Here is a 22,490-nt window from a genome sequence, read left to right on the forward strand (position 1 = left end):
CCCGCGGCTCCGCTGATCCAGGGGCTGGGAGGCATATTACCCTTTTACTATATAGGATAGAGGCCTGGTGCACAGGTTGGGGCCAGCTGGTTTGCACTGAAGGGTGTCCTGGATCAGGGTGGGGGTCCCCACTGGGGTGCCTGGCCAGCCTGGATGAGGGGATGATGGCTGTTTGCAGCTGGTCACACACCCTTCAGTTTGGGGGTCCCCACTGGGGTGCCTGGCCAGTCTGGGTGAGGGGCTGAGGGCTGTTTTCAGGCTGGTGGGTGACTGAAGCTCCCAACCGCTCCTTTTTTTCTTTTTTTTTATTCTGGGCCAGCTTTAGCTCTGAGGCTTGGCTCCAGCTATGAGGCCTCCGCTGCTGAAAGCAGGTTTCTGGCCTTTGTTTACCTTCTGTATTTGAAACAATGTTGCTATCCTGCTGGCTGAAGCCCGGCTGACTAAAGCACGTTTCTGGGGTTTTGTTTAGCTTCTATATTTGTAACAATGTTTCATACTGCAAGCTCAGAGGCCGGCAGCAGCAGGCGGGGAACCTGGCTTCCTCCATCACTGGAGCAAGCAAGCCTCCCTGTTCGCATCAGCTGCCTGGCTGCCGGCCGCCATCTTGGCTGGCAGTTAATTTGCATAAGGATATGCTGATTAGCCAATGGGAAGGGTAGTGGAGGTATGGCTAATTACCATGTTTCTCTTTTATTAGATAGGATATATATATACACACACACATATATATATGTATTCATATATATATATATGAATTATATATACCTGTGTATAAATATAGGGCATCACTAAAATATGTATATACATTTTAACAGCTGATAGCTCAATTTTGAAAATGAGTTGTATTTTAATAAACACTGTCTTTATAATTATTCAAAATGTGTGTATACATTTTTTGTGACATCCTATATATACACATATACCACTTTTGTTGCTTTATTCATTTAGCCATCAATGAACACTTATATTGTTTCCATATTTTGGCTATTGTAAATAATGCTACAATGGTCATCGGGTACAGACATCTTTTTGTGTCAGTGTTTTTGTTTTCTTTAGATAAATACCAAGTGGGATTGCTGGATATTATGATAGTTCTATTTTTAGTTTTTTTGAGAAATTTCCATTTTATTTTCCATAGTGACTACACCAATTTACATTTCCACCAACAGTACATAAGTGCTTCTTTTCCTCTACATCCTCATCAACACTTGTTATTTTTTATCTTTTTTATCATAGTCATTCTAACAGGTATGAGGTTATATCTCATTGTGGATTTTGATTGGCATTTCTCTGATGATTAGCAACATTTTATGTACCTGTTGGCCATCTGTATGTCCTCTTTGGAAAAATGACTATTTAGGTCTTCTCATCTTTTTAAACATATTTGTAATTCAATTTTATTTTTTAATTAAACTTATTGGAGGTGACATTGATTAATAAGATTATATAGGTTCAAGTGTACAGTTCTGTGATACATCATCTGTATATACTGTATTGTGTGTTCACCACCCAAAGTCAAATCTTCTTCCATCACCATATATTTGACCCCTTTTACTGTTTACCCCTCCCACTTCTCTTCCCTCAGATTACCACTATACTGTTGTCTTTGACTATAAGTTTTTGCTTGTTTCTTTATCTTGTTTTTTCATGTGTTATTTTCAGTTTTATATCCCTCATATGGATGAAAACACATTATTCTTAACTTTTTCTTTCTGACTTATTTCCCTTAGCATGATATTCCCAAGATCCACCCGTGTTGTCACAAATGGCAGTATTTCATTTTTTCTCATGGCTGAGTAGTATTCCATTGTATATATGTACCACTCCTTCTTTATCCAATCATCTATCGAAGGACACTGGTTGTTTTCATGTCTTGGCCACTATGAATAATGCTGCAATCACCATAGGGGTGCATATATCTTTGTGAATAAATGTATTCAAATTTTTTGAGTAGCTACCCAGACAGGGGGTTTCTGGGTCATATGGTAACTCTATTCTTAATTTTTGGGAACCTCCATACACTTTTCCATAGTGATTCCCACCAGCAGTGAATCTCTCCAACACTTGTTATTACTTGTCTTATTGATAATACCCATTCTAATAGGTGTGAGGTGATATCTCATTGTAATTTTAATTTGTATTTCCCTAATTGCTAGTGAAGTATAGACAATATGTTAATTTTGATTAAAAAGTATTCTCAATATTTCTGTTTTTCTTCTTAAGAACTGCACAGTGAATCCAATGGAAAGTATCCTGAAAAGAGTGCAGGATATTGGATACATATTTAAAGAGAAGTTTGCTAAAGCTGTGGGACAGGGATGTATAGAAATTGGATCACAGGTAACTATAATGTTGATTACTGTTGTTATATTTCAAATGCAACATCTGTTCAAACTGTATAAGTATTATTATGGTATTTGTCCAATAGTATAAAATACTGACACATACTATATCTCCGCTGCTCATCTATGCTGCTATTATGGAAAACTTTATGGGAAAATACCCTTCACTCCTATAAAAAACAAAAGTAAACATGCAGAAAATTTTAGAAAAAGTGTAGATATTTTAAAAAAATCAAGGAAGAAAAAGGTTTTTTAAAAATCTTTGATACTATTAAATACTATTGCACATGCTTTGACTTCTACATTTAGGAATAGTTCTGTATGCATATACTTGCATGGGATGGGATTATATTGTACATGCCATTTATCAGTAATATTTTTAATACTGCTATTATTATTTCAGAAAATTTAAAAGTAATATGTTGGATAAGAGTATGGGCTCTGGATCAGAACCATCTGGTTCTACCATTATAATCAGTCACTTAACTTCTCTGAAAATCAGGTGTGTTTTTTTGTTGTTTTTTAAAAAATATTTTTATTGATTTTAGAGAGGAAGGGAGAGGGAGAGATAGAAACATCAATGATGAGAGAGACTCATTGATCGGCTGCCTCCTGCACATCCCATACTGGGAATTAAGCCTGCAAACTGGGCATGTGCCCTGACCGGGAGTCAGACTGTGACCTCCTGGTTCATAGGTCGATGCTCCACCACTAAGCTACACTGGCTGGACTGAAAATCAGGTTGTTTATTTACTGTGCTTCATTGTGACATTAATGAGGTAATACATAAAGATATATATGAAGACTGTATTCTACTATACACATTTATTTCAGTGTAGCGAGTTTATATTTCGATGCCATGAGTATTTTAAACAATTATATTTAATATTTAGTTGAATTTATTGGGGATGACATCTGCGTAATAAAAACCCAGTGTTCGTAACGCCTTAACGAACCAAGACTGGTCACCAGGAGGTGACTTGACGCTGCATCCCATGGCACGCCGGGTCTGGGTCTCACGCAATTTCGTGCGCTGGGCCCCTAGTTGTTTAATAAAATGATATAGGTTTCAGGGGATAATTCTATAATACATCATCTGTATATTGTGTGTTCACCACCCAAGTCAAGTCTCCTTCCATTACCATTTATCCCCCCTTTACACTCTCCTACCTTCAAAGTTCTTTTTGTTTGTATATGAAATTTATGCTCATAATTTGAAATGAAGCAATATGGCTTGTGTGTGAGTGTGTGTGTGTCTTCATGTGTGTATCTCTCAAATTTGATTATTCTTTGAGCTAATGGGAACTAGTTTTTAGGTTAAAATTTTTTGCTGATAAGATCAGTGAAATTTGATTTGTGCCTTTGCCAATTTTATGGACAGAGTCTATTTTGTCATCCTGGACAGCTATCTTGAAAATACATGGTCTAGGTCACAAAAAGTATTACATTAGTATGTAAAAATAGTACTAGGCACATAACATTTTATATATATAATCTGTTGAATGATATAGACTGAAGTGGTATGAATGAAAACAAAGACCTCCCTCTTGATAATTTATTGGGAATGTTAGCTATCATTTATATTTAAGTGCTGAGTTTTAGACAAACTACCTTTCCTAATCTCTTGGTAGTCATATTCCTAAGAAGGTTCAGAAATGTGTTTCAAGGAAAATTTTAAAAAGATTAATAATTGTTGTAATTTTCTAAAGTAGTGGGATATAATTATTTTTCTTTATTTATAGCGATACAAACTTGGAGTTCGGTTGTATTACCGAGTAATGGAATCCATGCTTAAATCAGTAAGTTAAAAAGAAAATAATAGGAAAAAATTTAAATGTCAGTGTAAAAAAGGTTTCAGTTAAACATTTTTTTTAAATTTATTTTTGTTGAAAGTATTACAGCAGCGGTTCTCAACCTGTGGGTCGTGACCCCTTTGGCGGTCAAACGACCCTTTCACAGGGGTCGCCTAAGACCATCCTGCATATCAGATATTTACATTACGATTCATAACAGTAGCAACATTAAAGTTATGAAGTAGCAACGAAAATAATTTTATGGTTGGGTCACAACATGAGGAACTGTATTTAGAGGGCCAGAAGGTTGAGAACCACTGTATTACAGATATCCCCTTTCCCCCTACTATTGACCCCCGCTCCACCCAGCTCCTGCCCCCTCCCCAGGCCTTTACCACACTATTGTATGTGTCCATGGGTTATGCATATCCTATATAATAAAAGCCTAATATGCTAAGTGTCCGGTTGTCCGTTCAACCAATCAAAGCGTAATATGCTAATGATATGTTAAGGCCTCTCAACCGCTCATTCTGATATGCACTGACCACCAGGGGTCAGTCGGCCTGTCGACCAGTCACTATGACGTGCACTGACCACCAGGGGTAGTCTCTCCTACTGGTAGGTGAACTTGCTGCTGGGGTCTGGCTGATTGGGACTGAGTGAGATGGGCCGGACACACCCTGGCCAACCTCCCGTGTCCCTCTCCAGCCCCGATTGTGCACCGGTGGGGTCCCTCAGCCTGCCCTGCACCCTCTCACAATCCAGGACCCCTTGGGGGGAGGTCTAAGAGCTGGTTTAGGCCCAATCCCACAGGCCAGGCCGAGGGAGACCACTGGTGCACGAATTCGTGCACCCGGACTAGTATTCATATAAGTTCTGTAGTTAATCTCACCCCATGTCCCTGCCTCCCTTAGATTCCTCGGTCTGTTGCATGCTTCCATGTCTCTGGATCTATTTTGTTTGTCAGTTTATTTTGTTCATTAGATTCCACATATAAGTGAGATCATGTGATACTTGTCTTTCTCTGACTGGCTTGTTTTGCTTAGCATAATACTTTTTTTATGTGTTTTAGGAAGAAGAACGATTATCCATCCAAAATTTTAGGTAAAATTTTTTAGCTTTAGTAAAAACAATTTTTTTAAAAATAGAAGTAAGTGTTTTTTAAAATCACTTTATTTTTTTCTTTTAGCAAACTTCTGAATGACAGCATCTTTCATATGTCTTTGTTGGCATGCGCTCTTGAAGTTGTAATGGCTACATATAGCAGTAAGTTAAATTTTAGTAAATAAACATTTTAGTTCAATTTAAAGTTAAAAAACTTATTGAAAGTGTGGTGTGTTTTTTGGGGGGAGATGGATGTCGTTAAGGTGAAGAAATGCATATTTTAAATCAGTATAGACTTAAGAATGTAATTGGTCACAATAAGCCATTTATTTAATTGGCTTATATTCTGAATTATTTCAGGTCATATTGGGAATGGTATTTCAGTGGGCTCCTATTTTGGGCTATTCTGAATCTAGGAAATGTACCTATTGAAATCCCTTCAAATACTTAAGAGATTGTAAAATGCTAAGAGTACTAAGGAGCTGCATCCACTGATAGGAAGCACTGCTATAGATACTATGATCATGTAATCAAAGGTTGGAGCTAGAATCCACCAGATAATCAGAAAGAGGCCACTGATAGTGTTTTTAAATATATATATAATTTTAAACATGTATTGTTGTAAATGTTAAAAAATACTTCCTTCGCAAAAAACAAAAGATTCATCTAAGGAAACAAGTACACAATAAAAGAGAAACTTAAATTTTTAAACAAATATGGAAAACTGTGAATCCTCATTAATAACCAAGAAATGCACATTTAAAAGAAATAACATTTTCTAAGCAATTAGCAAAATCTTAAAGAATCCTTTCTTTCCCCCAACCAAGTATTAATGAGACAGTTAAAATGGATATGTTAATGCATTGCTGGATTAGATATTAAACCTGTCCCTGATATAAGTTTGGGACACTTAAACCTTTGAAAATTTGATATAAGCTAGGAACATCATATATGCACATATACTCGAAATTTCAAAAACTATACCCTGGGAGTCTTTGGGCTCCAAAATAAAAATTATGTTCTAAATAAAATTTTTTCTTTATCCTTTTATAGTGTTTTTTAATTTTTTGTTTGATAAAACCTTCCAGCCTAAAAGTAAGTAGTTTAAGGCTTAACATTTCATACCTAAGTTACATTTTTTTCTTTCATTTTTAGGAAGTACATCTCAGAATCTTGATACTGGAACAGATTTGTCCTTCCCATGGATTCTGAATGTACTTAATTTAAAAGCTTTTGATTTTTACAAAGTGATTGAAAGTTTTATCAAAGCAGAAGCCAACTTGACCAGAGAAATGATAAAACATTTAGAGCGATGTGAACATCGAATCATGGAATCCCTTGCATGGCTCTCAGTAAGTAACTAGCTAAAATAATTAAAGATATTTATGTGAATTTGGCATATCTCTTAGTGAGAGATATTAATTAAACTTTATCTCAAGAGCAAATATACAATTTAATGAATAATGTGATTTCAGTGTATAGCCCAAGAATCAAGTGGAATATTAGAATTGAGTTTTCTTTTATTTGAACTCCTTTGACCATCAGATATAGTGATTTATTTAGGAAAAGCTTTTTTTAAAGCATGGCACTTCAAAACAAAGCTGAATTCTTTAAAGTATGGAAGCAATTTATTTAAAGCAGAGGTGTCATGTTTGAAAATTTAAACATCTCCTAAATTTCAACAAAATGATAAAAATTTTTAGATTATCCTATTTAGATGATTTAAAAGTAGTTTTTTAGTTCAATTTAGTTGAATTTTTTCTATTGTTAAAAATAGTTATAAGAGCTACACTATTCTTAAGTCATCATTACTGTTTTTATAGCATTATAGATAAGGCACAAATCATATTCTCTAGGTATTCTATTTATAACATAAACTATTAAGGTTTTGTGGCATTTTTAATGTAGTAGTAGTAAAATACTTGAAGTTCTTCTATTATGTTCTTTAAATCTGCATAGTTGAGTAAAACTTTGTGAAACATCAGATTTATAGATTAATATAGAATTGTTTTTTTGAAACTGTGTTGCATGCTAGTATATATATATATTTTTTTATTTATACCAGCATATAGAAATGACAATGAAAAAATTAAGACTTTAGTTACATTAGAATCCTAATCTGTACATGTAACCTTAATTTTAATTTTTTGACATTTTAAAAACTTAATGGCTAAGAGATAACTCATTTCTTAGTGTTTGCTTATAGTATTACCATACAGACAGTGGATAGAAAAGGAGGTGAGGAGGGCAAGTTGATAAAAAGATGTTATATTGCTATCCATTAAATTTAAAGTTAAAAATACTAACTTTAAAGTTAGGAGAAAATTCAGAATCTGAAAAAATAAAAGTAGCAAAAATATATATATCATCTCAAAGTGACTATTCTCATTTCTTTTAGAGAATTACTTTTAATTACATCAATGCATATCTGCTATATGCCTTGCATTGGGATAAACATTGTAAGGATACAAAAAAGACGTGGATTTTGAAAATCGTCGAGGAAATAGTAGATATTTACTGTTTAAAAATTGCTTGTGCTGCCCTAGCCAGTTTTGCTCAGTGGATAGAATGTTCGGCCCCATGGATTGAAGGGTCCCGGGTTCGAGTCTGGTTAAAGGCATGTACCTGAGTTGCAGGCTCAATCCCTGGCCCTGGTAGGGGCACGTGCAGGAGGCAACAAGTCGATGTGTCTTTCTCACATTGATGCTCCTCTCTCTCTGTCTCTTCCCTTCCCTTCCACTCTCTCTAAAAATCAATGGAAAAATATCCTCAGGTGAGGATTAACAACAACAAAAAATTGCTTGTGCTCAAGCCTATTAGTACATTTTACAGTGTCCCAGGATTCTAAACAATATTCCTTTATTTTTTGGAGAAAAAGTGACATGCTTGAACACTCCATGTTACCAATGCCTAGATCTTAGAATCAGAGCAAATTTCCCTAGTCTTTTGATTCTATATCACAAGAATTACTCATTAAACTATAGATTAATAATAACATATTTAAATGTATGTAGGGGAACATTAAGTGAGGTACTACTTGCCTTGCTCCCAATAATTTAATGGAAGAACATATTTGTAATTTTTATTAGGTGATATTTATTTTTTTTATTTTTCAATTACAGTTAACATTCAGTGTTATATTAGTTTTCGGTGTACAGACATTTATATAATTTACAAAGTGATCCCCTCAATTAGTCTAGTACCTATATTACACTATATATAGTTATTACAATATTATTGATTATATTCCCTATGCTGTACTTTACATGCCATATACTTTACATGCATTTTGTAACTACCATTTTGTACTTCTTAATCCCTTCACTTTTTCACCCAGCCCCCTAAGCCCCTTCCATCTGGAAACCATCAGTTTGTTCTCTGTATCTGTGAGTCTGTTTCTGTTTTGTTTGTTTGTTTAGTTCTTCAGATTCCACATAAAAGTGAAATCACCTGGAATTTGTCTTTCTCTGTCTGATTTATTTCACTTAGTGTAATGCCCTCAGATCCATCCATGTTGTCACAAATAGTAAGATTTCATTCTTTTTTATGACTAATATTCCATTGTATTATATGTACCATATCTTTATCCATTGGTCTTTTGATTGGAGCATTTAATCCATTTACATTTAAAGTAATTATTAATAATATGTAGTTATTGCCATTTTATTAGTTGTTTTCTGATTGATTTTTAACTATTCTGTATTTATTTCTTATTCTCTTGCTCACTTTTGTTGTATGTTGGTGGCTTTCTGTAGTGTTGTGTTTGTATTCCTTTCTCTTTATTTCTTGTATCTCTCTTGTAGATTTTGGGGTTTTAATTACCAGTTGCTCCATATATATCAAGTTATGTTGATAGTCTATATTAAGTTGATGTGCTTAAGTTTGAACACAGTCTGAAATAACTACCATTTTATGTCTTTGAAATTATTTTTTACTTATTTTCTCCGTATTTTTGTGTGTGTCCCTTAATTTACTATTGTAGTTACACATAGTCTTCCTACTTTGTTTTTTTAATCTTTGTATTAGCTTTCTTGTTGGTTAATGCATTGCTTTTATTATGTGTTTGCCTTTTTCAATGAGAAGTGTTTTTTTGTGATATTTTCTAATTCATATTTATTATTATTTTTTTTCCTTCTTAAAGAGGTCCCTTTAACATTTCTTGTAATACCAGTCTGGTGGTGATGAACTCCTCCAGCTTTCTCTTGTCTGGGAAGATTTTTATCTCTCCTGTGATTCTATATGACAGATGGTGAGAGTAATCTTGGTTGTAGGTCCTTGCTTTACGTTACTTTGAATATTTTTTGCCAGTCTCTTCTGGCCTGCAAAGTTTCTTTTGGGAAATCAGCTGACAGTCTTTTTATTTATTTTATTTTATATTTTTCTTTATTGATTAAGGTATTACATATGTGTCCTTATCCCCCTATTGCCCCCCAACCCCCCACTCATGCCCTCAGCCCCCTGGTGTCTGTGTCCATTGGTTAGGCTTATATGCATGCACATAAGTCCTTTGGTTGATCTCTTCCCCTTACCTTCCCCCTCCCGTAACTTCCCTCTGAGGTTTGATGGTCTGATAGATGCTTCTCTGTCTCTGGATCTGTTTTTGTTCATCAGTTTATGTTGTTCATTATATTCCACAAATGAGTGAGAGCATGTGATATTTATCTTTCTCTGACTGACTTATTTCGCTTAGCATAATGCTCTCCAGTTCCATCCATGCTGTTGCAAATGGTAAGAATTCCTTCTTTTTTACAGCAGCATAGTATTTCATTGCGTAGATGTACCAAAGTTTTTTAATTCACTCATCTGCTGATGGGCGCTTAGGCTGTTTCCAAATCTTAGCTATGGTAAATTGTGCTGCTATGAACATAGGGGTGCATTTATTCTTTCTGTTTGGTGTTTCTAGTTTATTGGGATATATTCCTAGAAGTGGGATCACTGGATCAAATGGGAGTTCCATTTTTAGTTTTTTGAGGAAACTCCATACTGTTCTCTTCAGTGGCTGCAGCAGTCTGTATTCCCACCAGCAGTGCAGGAGGGTTCCTTTTTCTCCACATCCTCGCCAGCACTTGTCATTTGTTGATGATAGCCATTCTGACAGGTGTGAAATGGCACCACATTGTCCTTTTGATTTGCATCTCTCGAATGATTAGTGACTTTGAGCATGTTTTCATATGTCTCTTGGCTTTCCTTATGTCCTCTTTCGAAAAGTATCTATTTAGGTCCGTTGACCATTTGTTGATTGGGATATTTATCTTCCTTTTATTAAGTTGTATGAGTTCCCTGTAGATGTTGGAGATTAAACCCTTATCAGTGATAACATTGGCAAATATGTTCTCTCATGCAGTGGGCTTTCTTGTTATTTTGTTGATGGTTTCTTTTGCTGTGCAGAAGCTTTTTATTTTGATGTAGTCCCATTTGTTTATTTTCTCTTTAGTTTCCATTGCCCTAGGAGCTGTATCGGTGAAGATATTGCTTCGGCATATGTCTAAGATTTTGCTGCCTGTGGATTCTTCTAATATTTTTATGGGTTTCCATCTTACATTTAAGTCCTTTATCAATTTTGAGTTCATTTTTGTATATGGTATAAGTTGGTGGTCTAGTTTCATTTTTTTTTGCATGTATCTGTCCAATTTTCCCAAAACCATATATTAAAGAGACTGTCTTGACTCCATTGTATGCTCTTGCCTCCTTTGTCAAGTATTAATTGAGCATAGTGGTTTGGGTCAATTTCTGGGTTCTCTGTTCTATTTCATTGGTCTATATGTCTGTTCTTGTGCCAGTACCAGGCAGTTTTGAGAACCGTGTCTTTGTAATACAGCTTGACATCTGGTATTGAGTTCCCTCCTACTTTGTTCTTCCTTCTCAGGATTGCTGTAGCTACTCGGGGAATTTTTGGAGAGTTCGTTCTAGGTCTGTGAAATATGCTATTGGTATTTTAATGGGGAGTGCATTGAATCTACAGATTGCTTTGGGTAGTGTGGACATTTTAATGATGTTGATTCTACCAATCCATGAACATATATGTTCTTCCATCTGTTTATGTCTTCCTCTCTCTTTTTTCAGTATCCTGTAGTTTTCCTAGTATAGGTCTTTTACCTCCTTAGTTAAGTTTATTCATAGGTATCTTAATTATTTTGGTGCGATGGTAAATGGGATTGTTTTTTAAATCTCTCTTTCTGGAAGTTCACTATTGGTGTATAAAAATGCCATAGATTTCTTGGCGTTAATTTTGTATCCTGCTACATTGCCATATTCATTTATTAAGTCTAACAAATTTTTGATCGAGTCTTTAGGGTTTTCTATGTACAATATCATGTCATTTGCAAATAATGACAGTTTTACATCTTTTCCAATTTGGATACCTTTTTTTCTTCTTCTTGTCTAATTGCTACGGCTAGCACTTCCAGTACTATGTTGAACAGGAGTGGTGAAAGTGGGCATCCCTGTCTCGTTCCCGTTCTTAGGTGAAACGGTTTTAGTTTTTGTCCATTGAGTATGATGTTGGCTGTAGATTTGTCATATAAGGCTTTTATTATGTTTAGGTATGATCCCTCTTTTCCCATTTTGCTGAGGGTTCTTATCAAGAAAGGGTGTTGGATATTATCAAATGCTTTTTCTGCATTAATTGATATGACTGTGATTTTTATCTCTCAATTTGTTTATGTGATGTATCACGTTTATTGATTTGCAGATATTGTACCATCCTTGCAACCCCAGGATAAATCCTACTTGGTTATGGTGTATGACCTTTCTGATGTAATGCTGTATCTGATTTGCTAAAATTTTGTTGAGGATTTTGGCATCGATGTTCATGAGGGATATTGGCCTGTAATTCTCTTTCATTGTGTTGTCTTTATCTGGTTTTGGTATGAGGGTGAGGCTGGCTTCATAGAATGAGCTAGGAAGTGTTCCTTCCTCTTGAATTTTTTGGAATAGTTAATAGGATAGATTTTAGTTCTTCTTTGAATGTTTGGTAAAACTCCCTTGTGACGCCGTTTGGCTCCAGGCTTTTGTTTGCTGGAAGCTTTTTGATGACTGCTTCATTTTCCTCCATAGTTATTGGCCTATTGAGATTTTTAGATTCTTCCTGATTGAGTTTGGAAGATTGTATTTTTCTAGGAATATGTCCATTTCCTCCAGGTTGTCTCGTTTGTTGGAGTAGAGTTTTCCATAGTATTTTTTTAACAATCTGTGTGTATTTCTGTGGGGTCTGTTGTTATTTCACCTCTATCATTTCTGATTTTGTTTATTTGGGTCCTCTCTCTTTGCTTCTTGGTGAGTCTGGCTAGAGGTTCATCAATTTTGTTTATCCTTTCAAAGAACCAGCTCTTAGTTTCCTTGATTTTATGTATTGTTTTTTTGGTCTCTATGTCATTTATTTCTGCTCTAATCTTTATTATCTCCTTCCTTCTGCTCACTCTGGGGTTTTCTTGTTGCTCTCTTTCTAATTCTTTGAGTTGTAGAGTTAGATGATTTACTACCATTTTTTCTTGTTTTTTGAAATAGGCCTGTAGAACTATAAATTTCCCTCTCAGGACTGCTTTCATTGTGTCCCATAGGTTTTGGATTGTTGTGTTTTCATTGTCATTAGTTTCCAGGATGTTTTTAATTTCTTCTTTGATCTCATTGGTAACCCAATCAAAATTGAATAACATGCTATTCAGCTTCCAAGTGTTTGAGTATTTTGGGTTGTTTTTATTGTAGTTTATTTCTAATATTATGCCATTGTGGTCTGAGAAGATGCTTGATATGATTTCAATCTTCTTGAATATGTAGAGACTTTGCCTGCGACCCAATATGTGGTCTATCTTTGAAAATGTCCCATGTGCACTTGAGAAGAATGTATATTCTGTGGCTTTGGGGTGAAATGTTCTGAAGATGTCAATTAAGTCCATCTGATCTAGTGAGTCATTTAGGATTGCTGTTTCTTTGCTGACTTTTTGTCTAGAGGAATTATCCAGTAATGTCAGTGGGGTATTAAAGTCCCCTACTATGATCATATTGCTGTCAATGTCTACCTTGATATCTTCCAGGAGTTTTTTTTATGTATTTGTGTGCTCTTGCATTGGGTGCATATATGTTTACCAGGGTTATATCCTCTTGTTGTATTGCTCTCTTTAGTATCATGAAATGGCCTCCTTATCTCTTGGTATGGCCTTCACTTTGAGGTCTATTTTGTCAGATAGAAGTATTGCTATCCCAGCTTTTTTTTCATTCCCATTTGCCTGAAAGATATTTTTCCATCCTTTCACTTTCAGTCCGTGTGAGTCCCTTGTTCTGAGATGGGTCTCTTGTAGACAGCATATATATGGGTCATTTTTTTTTTATCCATTCAGCCACTTTATGTCTTTTGATTGAAGCATTTAGTCCATTTACGTTTAAAGTTATTATTGATAGGTAGTTGTTTGTAGCCATTTTCATTTTTTGTGCCTGTGTTCCTTCCCCATTTTATTTCTTCTTTTTACACCAGTTTCTTTAGCATTTCTTGCATTGCTGGCTTGGTAGTGATAAACTCCCTTAGCCTTTTTTTGTCTGTGGAGCTCCTTATTTCCCTGTCAATTTTGAATGATAGCTTTGCTGGATAAAGTATCTTGGATTCAGTCCCTGGCTTTGCATCACTTTGTAAACTTCCTTCTTTCCTTTCTGGCCTGATGCGTTTCTGTTGAGAATCATTTGATGATCTAATGCGAGATCCCTTGTACGTAACTTTCTGTCTCTCTCTTGCAGCCTTTAAGATTCTCTCTTCGTCTTGAATGTTTGCCTTCGTAATTACAATGTGTCTTGGTTTTGATCTTTTTGGTTTCATCTTATTTGGGAGTCTCTGTGCTTGTGTGACTTTTTTGTTCCCCACATCAGGGAAGTTTTCTGACATTATTTCTTCAAATAGGTTTTCTAACCCTTGTTCCTCTTCCTGTTATCCTGGCACCCCTATTATTCATATGTTGCTTTGTTTCATGTTGTCCCAAAGCTCCCTTATGCTCTCCTGTCCTTCAATTTTTTCTCCAATTGCAGTTCATTTTCGGCGTGTTTTGCTTCCCTGTCTTCTAATTCACTAAATCAGTCCTCTGCTTCTCCTAGTCTACTGTTGATACTTTTCACGGTGTTTTTTATTGCAGCTATATCACTCTTTATTTCTTCTTGACTCTTACATAAGTTGTTGAATTTTTTCATCCATTCGGTTTATGAACTGTATGACTCTTAGTCTGAATTCTTTTTCTGACATATTGCATGCCTCCGTTTCACTTACTTTCTTTTCTGGAGAATCTCCTTTTCTTTCCTTTGGGGATTTCTTTGTCTCCCCATTTTTGCTCTCACTGAAGGATGTAGGTGTCAAGTCGTGCAGGGGCTGCTCCTTGGGTGGCATCAGCTCATCAGCGGCAGCTGCTCCTTGGGAAGTTGTGGCAGCGGCTGCTCCACAGTTGCTTGGCACCGCTCGCAGCAGTGGTTCCTCCTATGACTGGTGGGGGTAGGCTGTTTGCACAGCTGCTGCTCCTCGGACGGGGACAGGTTGCTCATGTAGCTGTTGCTCGCGTGGTTGCGGTGCCCTAGGCTAAAGCATTGGGCCAGCCAGAGGGGAGCACACTTCGGAAATCACGGGAGCCCGTGCTGGGGTGCCTGGAGTCTCTGTGACCGTGGGACCACAGCCAAAGAAGCAGGTCCCTGTCGGGGGTGGCTGTAGAGTCCCGGGTGTTATCTGGGGGCACTGTGGGTGGAGGTAAGGCTGGGCTTTCTGTCACAACAGCTCTCCCCTTCAAAAAGACATGGTCTCTGTGGAAGAGCCTGTCTCTCCAGGACTGTTTGCAACGGTAGCAGAAACTGCCTGCTTAAGCGAGCCCGGTCAGCCTGCTCCCGAAGGTCCTGCGGGATCTAACTGTACCTCACACACACACACATACACACACAAACACACCCCACACGACCACACGACCACACACTCCTCTTTTAGTCCCTCACTCACGCTATCTCCCTCACTGCCGCCTTCTTCCTGCCTCTGGAGTGTTATTGACCTGTTCGTGGATGGAGTCTCCTCTCTGGGTGTCTGGTTATGTGTCTTGTTTCTACCACATTGGCCAAACAGGATAAAATTCACCTCGGCATGACACAAAGGGAACAAAACACGAATGTACTCATGACACCAATAACCCAATATAAGCAACCACCAGAGAAAAGAGAATTAGGGGAGAGAAAAGAGCACAAATGATATCGAAGAGAGAAAAAAATGGTATACGAGAAAACAAAGGGAAGAAAAAGGAAAAAAATATATATATGGGGAGAAAACACCAGAGAACTAACAGATAAACCAAAACATAGAAACACCAAATACCCAGTAAAGAGGGTAGGGGCAGAATCTTATATACAGAAAGTAAGGTTAAGGAATTAGATGAATATGAGGAGGACCTCAGTTCAGTATAGAGGAAGTAGAAAGAGAATGAGCGGATAGAAGAAAGAGAAAGAGGAGAAAAATAATAAAAAGTCAAAAAAATTTAATTAAATAGGATAAAATAAAACAAAGTCAGAATGATGAAAAAAATAATACAAAAAGAAATAGAAAATAGCCTGACTGGTTTGGCTTAGTGGATAGAGCGTCGGCCTGCAGACTGAAAGGTCCCAGGTTCGATTCCAGTCAAGGTCATGTACATTGGTTGCAGGCACATCCCCAGTGGGGGGGTGTGCAGGAGGCAGCTGATCGATGTTTCTCTCTCATTGATGTTTCTAACTCTCTATCCCTCTCTGTAAAAAAATCAATAAAATATATTAAAAATTAAAAAAGAAGTAGAAAATAAAGAAACAAACTAAAAAATGAAAATAAAATAGAAAGAGATAACAAAATAATAATAAAATTAAAAAAATGAAAACATGAAGTGTTGCTCCTTTGGCTAGTTTAAGATCCCACTCTGCTGTACTGTCTGTGGCTTTTCTGTTTCCTGTTGCTGGGACTGAAGGCCTCCCTTTAGACCAGTCCCTGTGGACTCTCGGGGACTATTCAGATATATATTTTTTTATCCTTTGTAACACTCAGGGTGTAGTCTGGGTGTGGCTGTATTGGTTGCCTGCAGACTGCAGGGAGGGGCTATCTCTTCAGGAGAAAATGGCTGCTTAGGTCCAGCACGTCAGGTATAACTCAACGCCAGACTCATGGCCACCTCTTCCCTGACCCTCTCCTCTCCTCAGCCTCTCCCCAGACCCCACAGGTCCACACCTCCACCTGTACCTCAGGCACAAGTGAGTGTCTGTATTTGAAAGGTCCTATGAACTAGGTTCAGTGAACAAAAGCAAAGTCCAAAAAGAGGGAAAAGAGCTGTGCCACTGCGAGCCCCTCTCCCCTTGGCTCGGCACAGCCTGGGCAGCTGTCCAGGGTTCCCCCTCTGTGCTCAGTCTTTCATGGCTGTGGATCCAGATCTAGAATCCCCTGTTGCCTGCAGTCCTGCGGACCTTTCCATAATCAGATGCTGTGCCTGTCCCAAGGGCCTTGGCCGCATTGTCTCGCAGTTCTCTCCAGCCCAGATCCCTGATTTTACCATTCTCCAGGCGTCCTTTGCCCTTCCCGGCTGTGAGTTGTCTCACTAGCTGTGTCTACTTTGCCAATTCAGGGTGGATGTTATTTGATTTAGTTGCTCATTCTATCTGCTTCGGGACAAGGCTCGGGACACGTCCATCTATTCCACTGCCATTTTGTCTTCGCCTCAGCTGACAGTCTTAAGGAAGCTCCCTTGTAGGTAACTGCTTTTCTCTTACTACTTTTAATATTTTGTCTTTAACCTTTGACATTTTAATTATGATTTGTTCTGGTGTGGGCCTCTTTGGGATCATCTTGTTTGGGACTCTCTGTGCTTAGCAGACTTGTATGTCTATTTCTTATTTTCTTCACCATGTTAGGGAAGTTTTTAGTCATTATTCTTTCAAATAGGTTTTCAACCACTTACTCTCTCTCTTCTCCTTCTGGCACCCCTGTGATGCAAATGTTGTTATGTTTGATGTTGTCCTAGAGGTCCCTTATACTATCCTCATTTAAAAAAATTCTTTTTCTTTTTGCTATTTTGATTGGGTGTTTTCTACTACCTTGTCTTCCGAATCACTGATTCCATACTCTGTTTCATTTAATCTGCCTGTTATTCCATCTAATGCACTTTTTAATTTCAGCTATTGTATTTTTTATTTCTGACTTGTTGATTTTTATGGTTTCACTGTCCTTTTTTATGTTTTCTGTCTTGTGTAAGTTCTCATTGAGGTCATGTATTCTTCCTCTAAGTTTATTGAGCCATCCTTATAACCAGTGTTTTCAACACTGCATATGGTAAATTGCTTGCTGCCATTTTACTTATTTATTTATTTATTTATTTATTTATTTGTTTGTTTTGTCTTTTTTTTTCATTTGGATCATGTTTTTTGTCTCCTCATTTTGACTGCCTCTCTGTTTGTTTCTGTGTACTAAGCAGAACCTATATGGCTACCAGTTTTCATAGGATGGCCTTTTTATATAGTAGGTGTCCTGTATAGGCCAGTTGCACAGTCCCCTGTTGACCTGAGCTGGGTACTCCAGGGGTGTCCCTTATGTGGGTTATGTGTGCTATCCTTGATTTTTTTTGGTATGTAAATGGATGGGATCAACCCTCAGGCTGACTGGTTGTGAGGACTGGCTGTGACTACAGCAGATGAACTGTTGTGTGGGGGCTGACCCCAAGGAGTGAGATTAAGATTAGCAGGACTCTGGTACCTGCTGAGTTTACCCTTTGGATGTGTCATTTGTGATTCTAATTTGGTGGTGTGTTAGTGTGGTCTGAAGCCAGGCACTGTGGTACATGGGACCTCTAGGGAGGGGCTCCTGTGCAGGGCAAGGTCAGCTGCTGCCTTTGTCCATCCTAGGGCTGGGCTTGGAGGTGCCTGAGAGTGGGTATGCTGTGAACTGAGGCCTCCTGCCATTAGTACTTGGATTTAGGCCACTTATCAAGGGGTACAGGGCATGCAGGTGCCATCCACGGCTTGTTTGGGGGTTTGTGGACCTTTAAGAGATGTTAAGAAAGTCTGCAGTGTGGGCCCAGGCTGGCTACTTGTGTGGATTAGCCTCTGAAAGAAGTTTGGGCTGGAACATGAATTGGGTGTGGTGGGGTCTCAGATAATTAATAGTGTGGGGTGAGAATGGCGTTAGCCAGGTTGATGGAGACTCAGATTGGTTGCCCACCTGCTCCTGCAGGCTGTGTGTGGGGAACTCAATACAGGAACATTGTGACACCTGCCAGCATTTTAGTTTCAGAGAAACACCAGGCCTTGCCCTGAAACCAAACAATTCAGTTTCTCCCTGTATGTCTTTGGAGCTTAGGGAGAGTGCTTATGAGTGAGTGAGTCTGTGATGCTCAGGCCCTTTAAGAGGGTGGCTGGGTCTGCAGCAGCCCTTTGTCTCACTAGTCTGATTCCCTGTTGATTTTCACAGTCAGCTGTTATGGGGACTTCTCTTCCTAGCACTGGTGCGTTGGGTTGTGCTCCCAGTGTGGGGCTGAGACCCCTCACTTTTTAATGGGGATCTCCACAGCTGAGATATCCCTCCTGATTTTTAACTCCCATATCCTGGGTCCATGGATAGGATTTGAGGGGTCAATTCCATATGGCTTTTTTATATCCTTAGTTATAAGAGTTCTGTTCAGCTAGTCTTCGACGTGTTTCTTGAGGGTGATTGTTCTATAATTTAGTTGCATTTTGATGTCACATCTTTGTATTTTTAATGATTATATGAGGGAAAGGTTTAGCATCTTTGCTTTGACAATCTTGAGAAATAATCAAGAATGAAATAAATGTGAAGAGGAATAAACACACCTCTGTTTCTTTTTATTCTCAGAGAGGTTTACAGGTAATATATGAGTATACAATGCTAAACAATCTATTGAAAAAATCTAATGAAATCTTGATCTCTGGAAATTTAGAGGATTAGAGGTGATTTTGTATAAATGATACCTAACTTGTAGATTAAATGATTTCCAGGTGTTTAATTCTCTTAAATCTGTTAAGCAGTTTATAATGCCATCAGATGATGATACGGTGATATTTGGAAAACTTATTTCAGTAATTCCAAAATTTATCAGATTTTTAAAATAAAATATTTATAAACAACAATATACCAGGTACTTGATTTTCTAAATGGTCTCTCTTTCCTGGTCTGTTGTGGATTCTTCCTGTTACTCTCTCCACATCTCTAGCTACCTTAAGACTTTACCTCACAATAGCCAAAGAAATCTATATATGTAAAAGTCTAAGCAACTGGCCAATTGGCTGACCAGCTGATAGCTATGATGCACACTGACCACCAGGGGGCAGACACTCAAAGCAGGAGCTGCCAAGCTGTGGTGACTTGGCAGCTGTGGTTCTTGGGTGATGCACCTGGAACCAGAAAGGAGGGAGCCCGATTCCAGAGTGCGTCACCCGAGAACTGCCCTCTTGCAATCCGGGACCCCTTGGGGGATGTTGGAGAGCCAGTTTCAGCCTGATCCCCACAGGCCAGGCCGAGGGACCCTACCAGTGCACCAAGCCTCTGGTATTTTTATAATGAAGATCTATCTCATTATGCTAACTTATCAGATAAAAATCTTCTCAGGGGACCTATGTATCTGGTCATGGTGTAGTACGACCCTACTATATGATTCCCTGCAGAAAAAGATAGCTATAGAACCTGTATATAATACAGAAAGCTACTGCCTGAAATCCCTGGACAGAAAGAGTAGACAGACTCTATTTAAGGAGAGGAGGGGAACTATGAGCTTTGAGAAGAAACTTTCACCTGGGGCTAAGTGGAGTAGGCAGAAAATTATAGTAGAATGAGGTGGAAAGCACCATGGGAAAACTTGGGACTTTCTAACCAGGGAAACTGAAGCTGAGGAAACCTTGGCCACTGACGAGTGGAAGAATACTGCAAAGGAAAGAGCCAGAGAAAGATTGTTCAAATTCTGTCTTCCCACATCTCTGACTGAAACTTGAATCTTGGGGTGTAATAGACTCAAAGCAGCTGAATAAAAGACAAAAGATCTGAACTGAGAAAGAAGCTGCTGCCCAATAAACAGTTTACAGTTCAAGTTCAGTGAAAGTAATTGCCTCATTAAAAACGAAACAGAGCAATGCTCATTTGAGAAAAACAACAGAATCCAGAATTTTTACAACTTAACATTTGTGATGTCTAGGATATAATTCTAAAATTACTCAGCATACAAAGAGCATTAAAGGTATCAAGTGCATGTTTTTAGAATGGGATCTTTAATGGCCATTTGAAGCCTCAAAGGCTGTTTTTTTAGAAGCTTTGTTTCTCCTTTTTTCTTATATTAGCAGTTCAAAGTGTGGTCTATGATTTCCTGGTGGTCCCTGAAACCATTTTAGGGAATCTGCAAGGTAAAAACTATTTTCATATTACTATTAAGATGTTATTATCTTTTCACTCTGTTGACATTTATCTAGTATACTGATGATATAAAACTTGGCACCTTTGCAGGCATCAAAGCAGTAGCATCAGACTGGTAGTAGTCATTTTATTTTTCACCACCCAAACTCTCAGTTGATATACAAAACACACTGATGAAGTACTAAAAAGTATTAACTTTATTAAATCTTCTTACTTATTGTTGAAAATGAATCTCAGTAAATCTTACCAATGATAAATTTTGACTTTTCAAAGTGAAAATTAGAATTTTGTTGAGCTTGTATCCACTGTAAGCATGACAGCTTCCCAGTACTTCAGAAACTTTTCAGATGAAATCGGTAACATTAGTAATGTGATTTTTTTATTGTATTAAGAGATTCATCAACATCTGTAGGATTTTCATAATTCAGTAAATCAATATTTCCAATTTCATCATGTTGTGAAATAATGCATGATAAGAAATTTATTTAAAATTCAAGATAGACCAACAGATTGTAAAGTCTCAGAATATGAAAAGTTTATTTCTGTTCATCAATATTGGTTTCAATTCCATATTGCTAACCTTTAAGAAACTACCATTTGTCGAGTTTTGGGGTAGTGTCTGAAACATCTATTAAAATACTCCTTTTTCCAACTGCATATTGTGTGAGGCCAGATTTCCTTATACTTCACCCAAACAACATATTGCTACAAAGTAAATGTAGAAGCAGATTAGAATTCAGGTTCTTCTATTAAGCCAGATATTAAAGAGGTTTGCAAGATTGTAAAACAGTACCACTGTTCTCACAAATTTTTTTTGGTTTTGAAAAATTGGTTATTTTTCATAAAATGTTATTGATGTTAACGTAATGAACTTATCTGGGTTGTGTCTCTCTCACATCGATGTTTCTCTCTCTCTCTCTCTCTGTCTCCCACCCTCCCCTCCACTCTCTAAAAATCAATGGAAAAAAAAATATCCTCGGGTGAGAATTAAAAAAAAAAACAACTTATGTAGATAGGTAGAATCCACATGACCAAAAACTTTTGGGTCCTCAATAATTTGAATAATGTAAAAGGATTATGTGTCCAAAATGTTTGAGAACACCTGCCTTAAATTCTCTACTTCGTTCAGACTTGTATGTTTACTATCACACACTATGTTTGGAGTATTTATTCACTTTGTAGGCCCCACTTGAAATGCTTTCCTCTTTTTTTTTTTTTATCAGACTTTCAGGTCTATTTCCACTTTGCCCTTTGTGACAACCCTGTGTATAATCATTTTCCCCTCCTTGAATGTTTGTTTATACTACTTATTGATAATTTATAAACTTTATATCTTATATGTGTGTGTCCCATGTTAAAAGAATTGATTTTTGTAAAGCACTTAGAACAGTATTGGGCATTGTATTATAAGATGTGGCAATTAATTACAAAAGTGGGAATGAAGAACAGAGAGGTCAACTCATGATGACATCTAGGTAGTGTCATTCATTAAAATACCCAGGATTGAATGAGATTTGATTGGGAAGATGCATTCTACTTGATTATGCTGAATTTGAAATGTAGGTCATTCAAGTAGAGGTCTCAAGCGTAGTTGGATATGTGTGTCTGGAGCTTAGGAAAAAAAAAGTAGGCTAGGATTATGAACCTGAGATCTGCCGGCACATATATAACAAAAATTGCCATCCTTTATTGACAGTTTATGTTTTGCTAGGCATTGTGGTCATCATAATTCTTTTAGTAATATCATTTAGTTATCATAATCCTTTTAGTATTATTATTCTAGATGAGGAAATTAATGTTTCAAAGAAGTTTAATATCTTTGCCTAGACCACACAAGCTATATGGCAGAGCTATGGTTTGAACCCAGGTCTC

At 37.3% G+C, this 22,490-nt stretch overlaps 1 protein-coding gene across 1 annotated transcript in view; it reads left to right on the forward strand.

Moving 5' to 3' along the window:
• The window catches only part of RB1 (RB transcriptional corepressor 1), a 198,402-nt gene that overhangs the window by 96,830 nt on the left and 79,082 nt on the right, over nt 1–22,490 (forward strand). The window contains 5 exon segments of the mRNA XM_006109689.3: nt 2,224–2,340; nt 4,085–4,141; nt 5,208–5,239; nt 5,325–5,401; nt 6,395–6,591. Of these exon segments, the coding sequence (XP_006109751.2) occupies nt 2,224–2,340; nt 4,085–4,141; nt 5,208–5,239; nt 5,325–5,401; nt 6,395–6,591 (480 nt within the window).

This window comes from Myotis lucifugus, unplaced genomic scaffold, assembly GCF_000147115.1.
Source record: "Myotis lucifugus unplaced genomic scaffold, Myoluc2.0 scaffold_7, whole genome shotgun sequence".
In the NCBI taxonomy this organism is placed as follows: Eukaryota; Metazoa; Chordata; class Mammalia; order Chiroptera; family Vespertilionidae; genus Myotis; species Myotis lucifugus.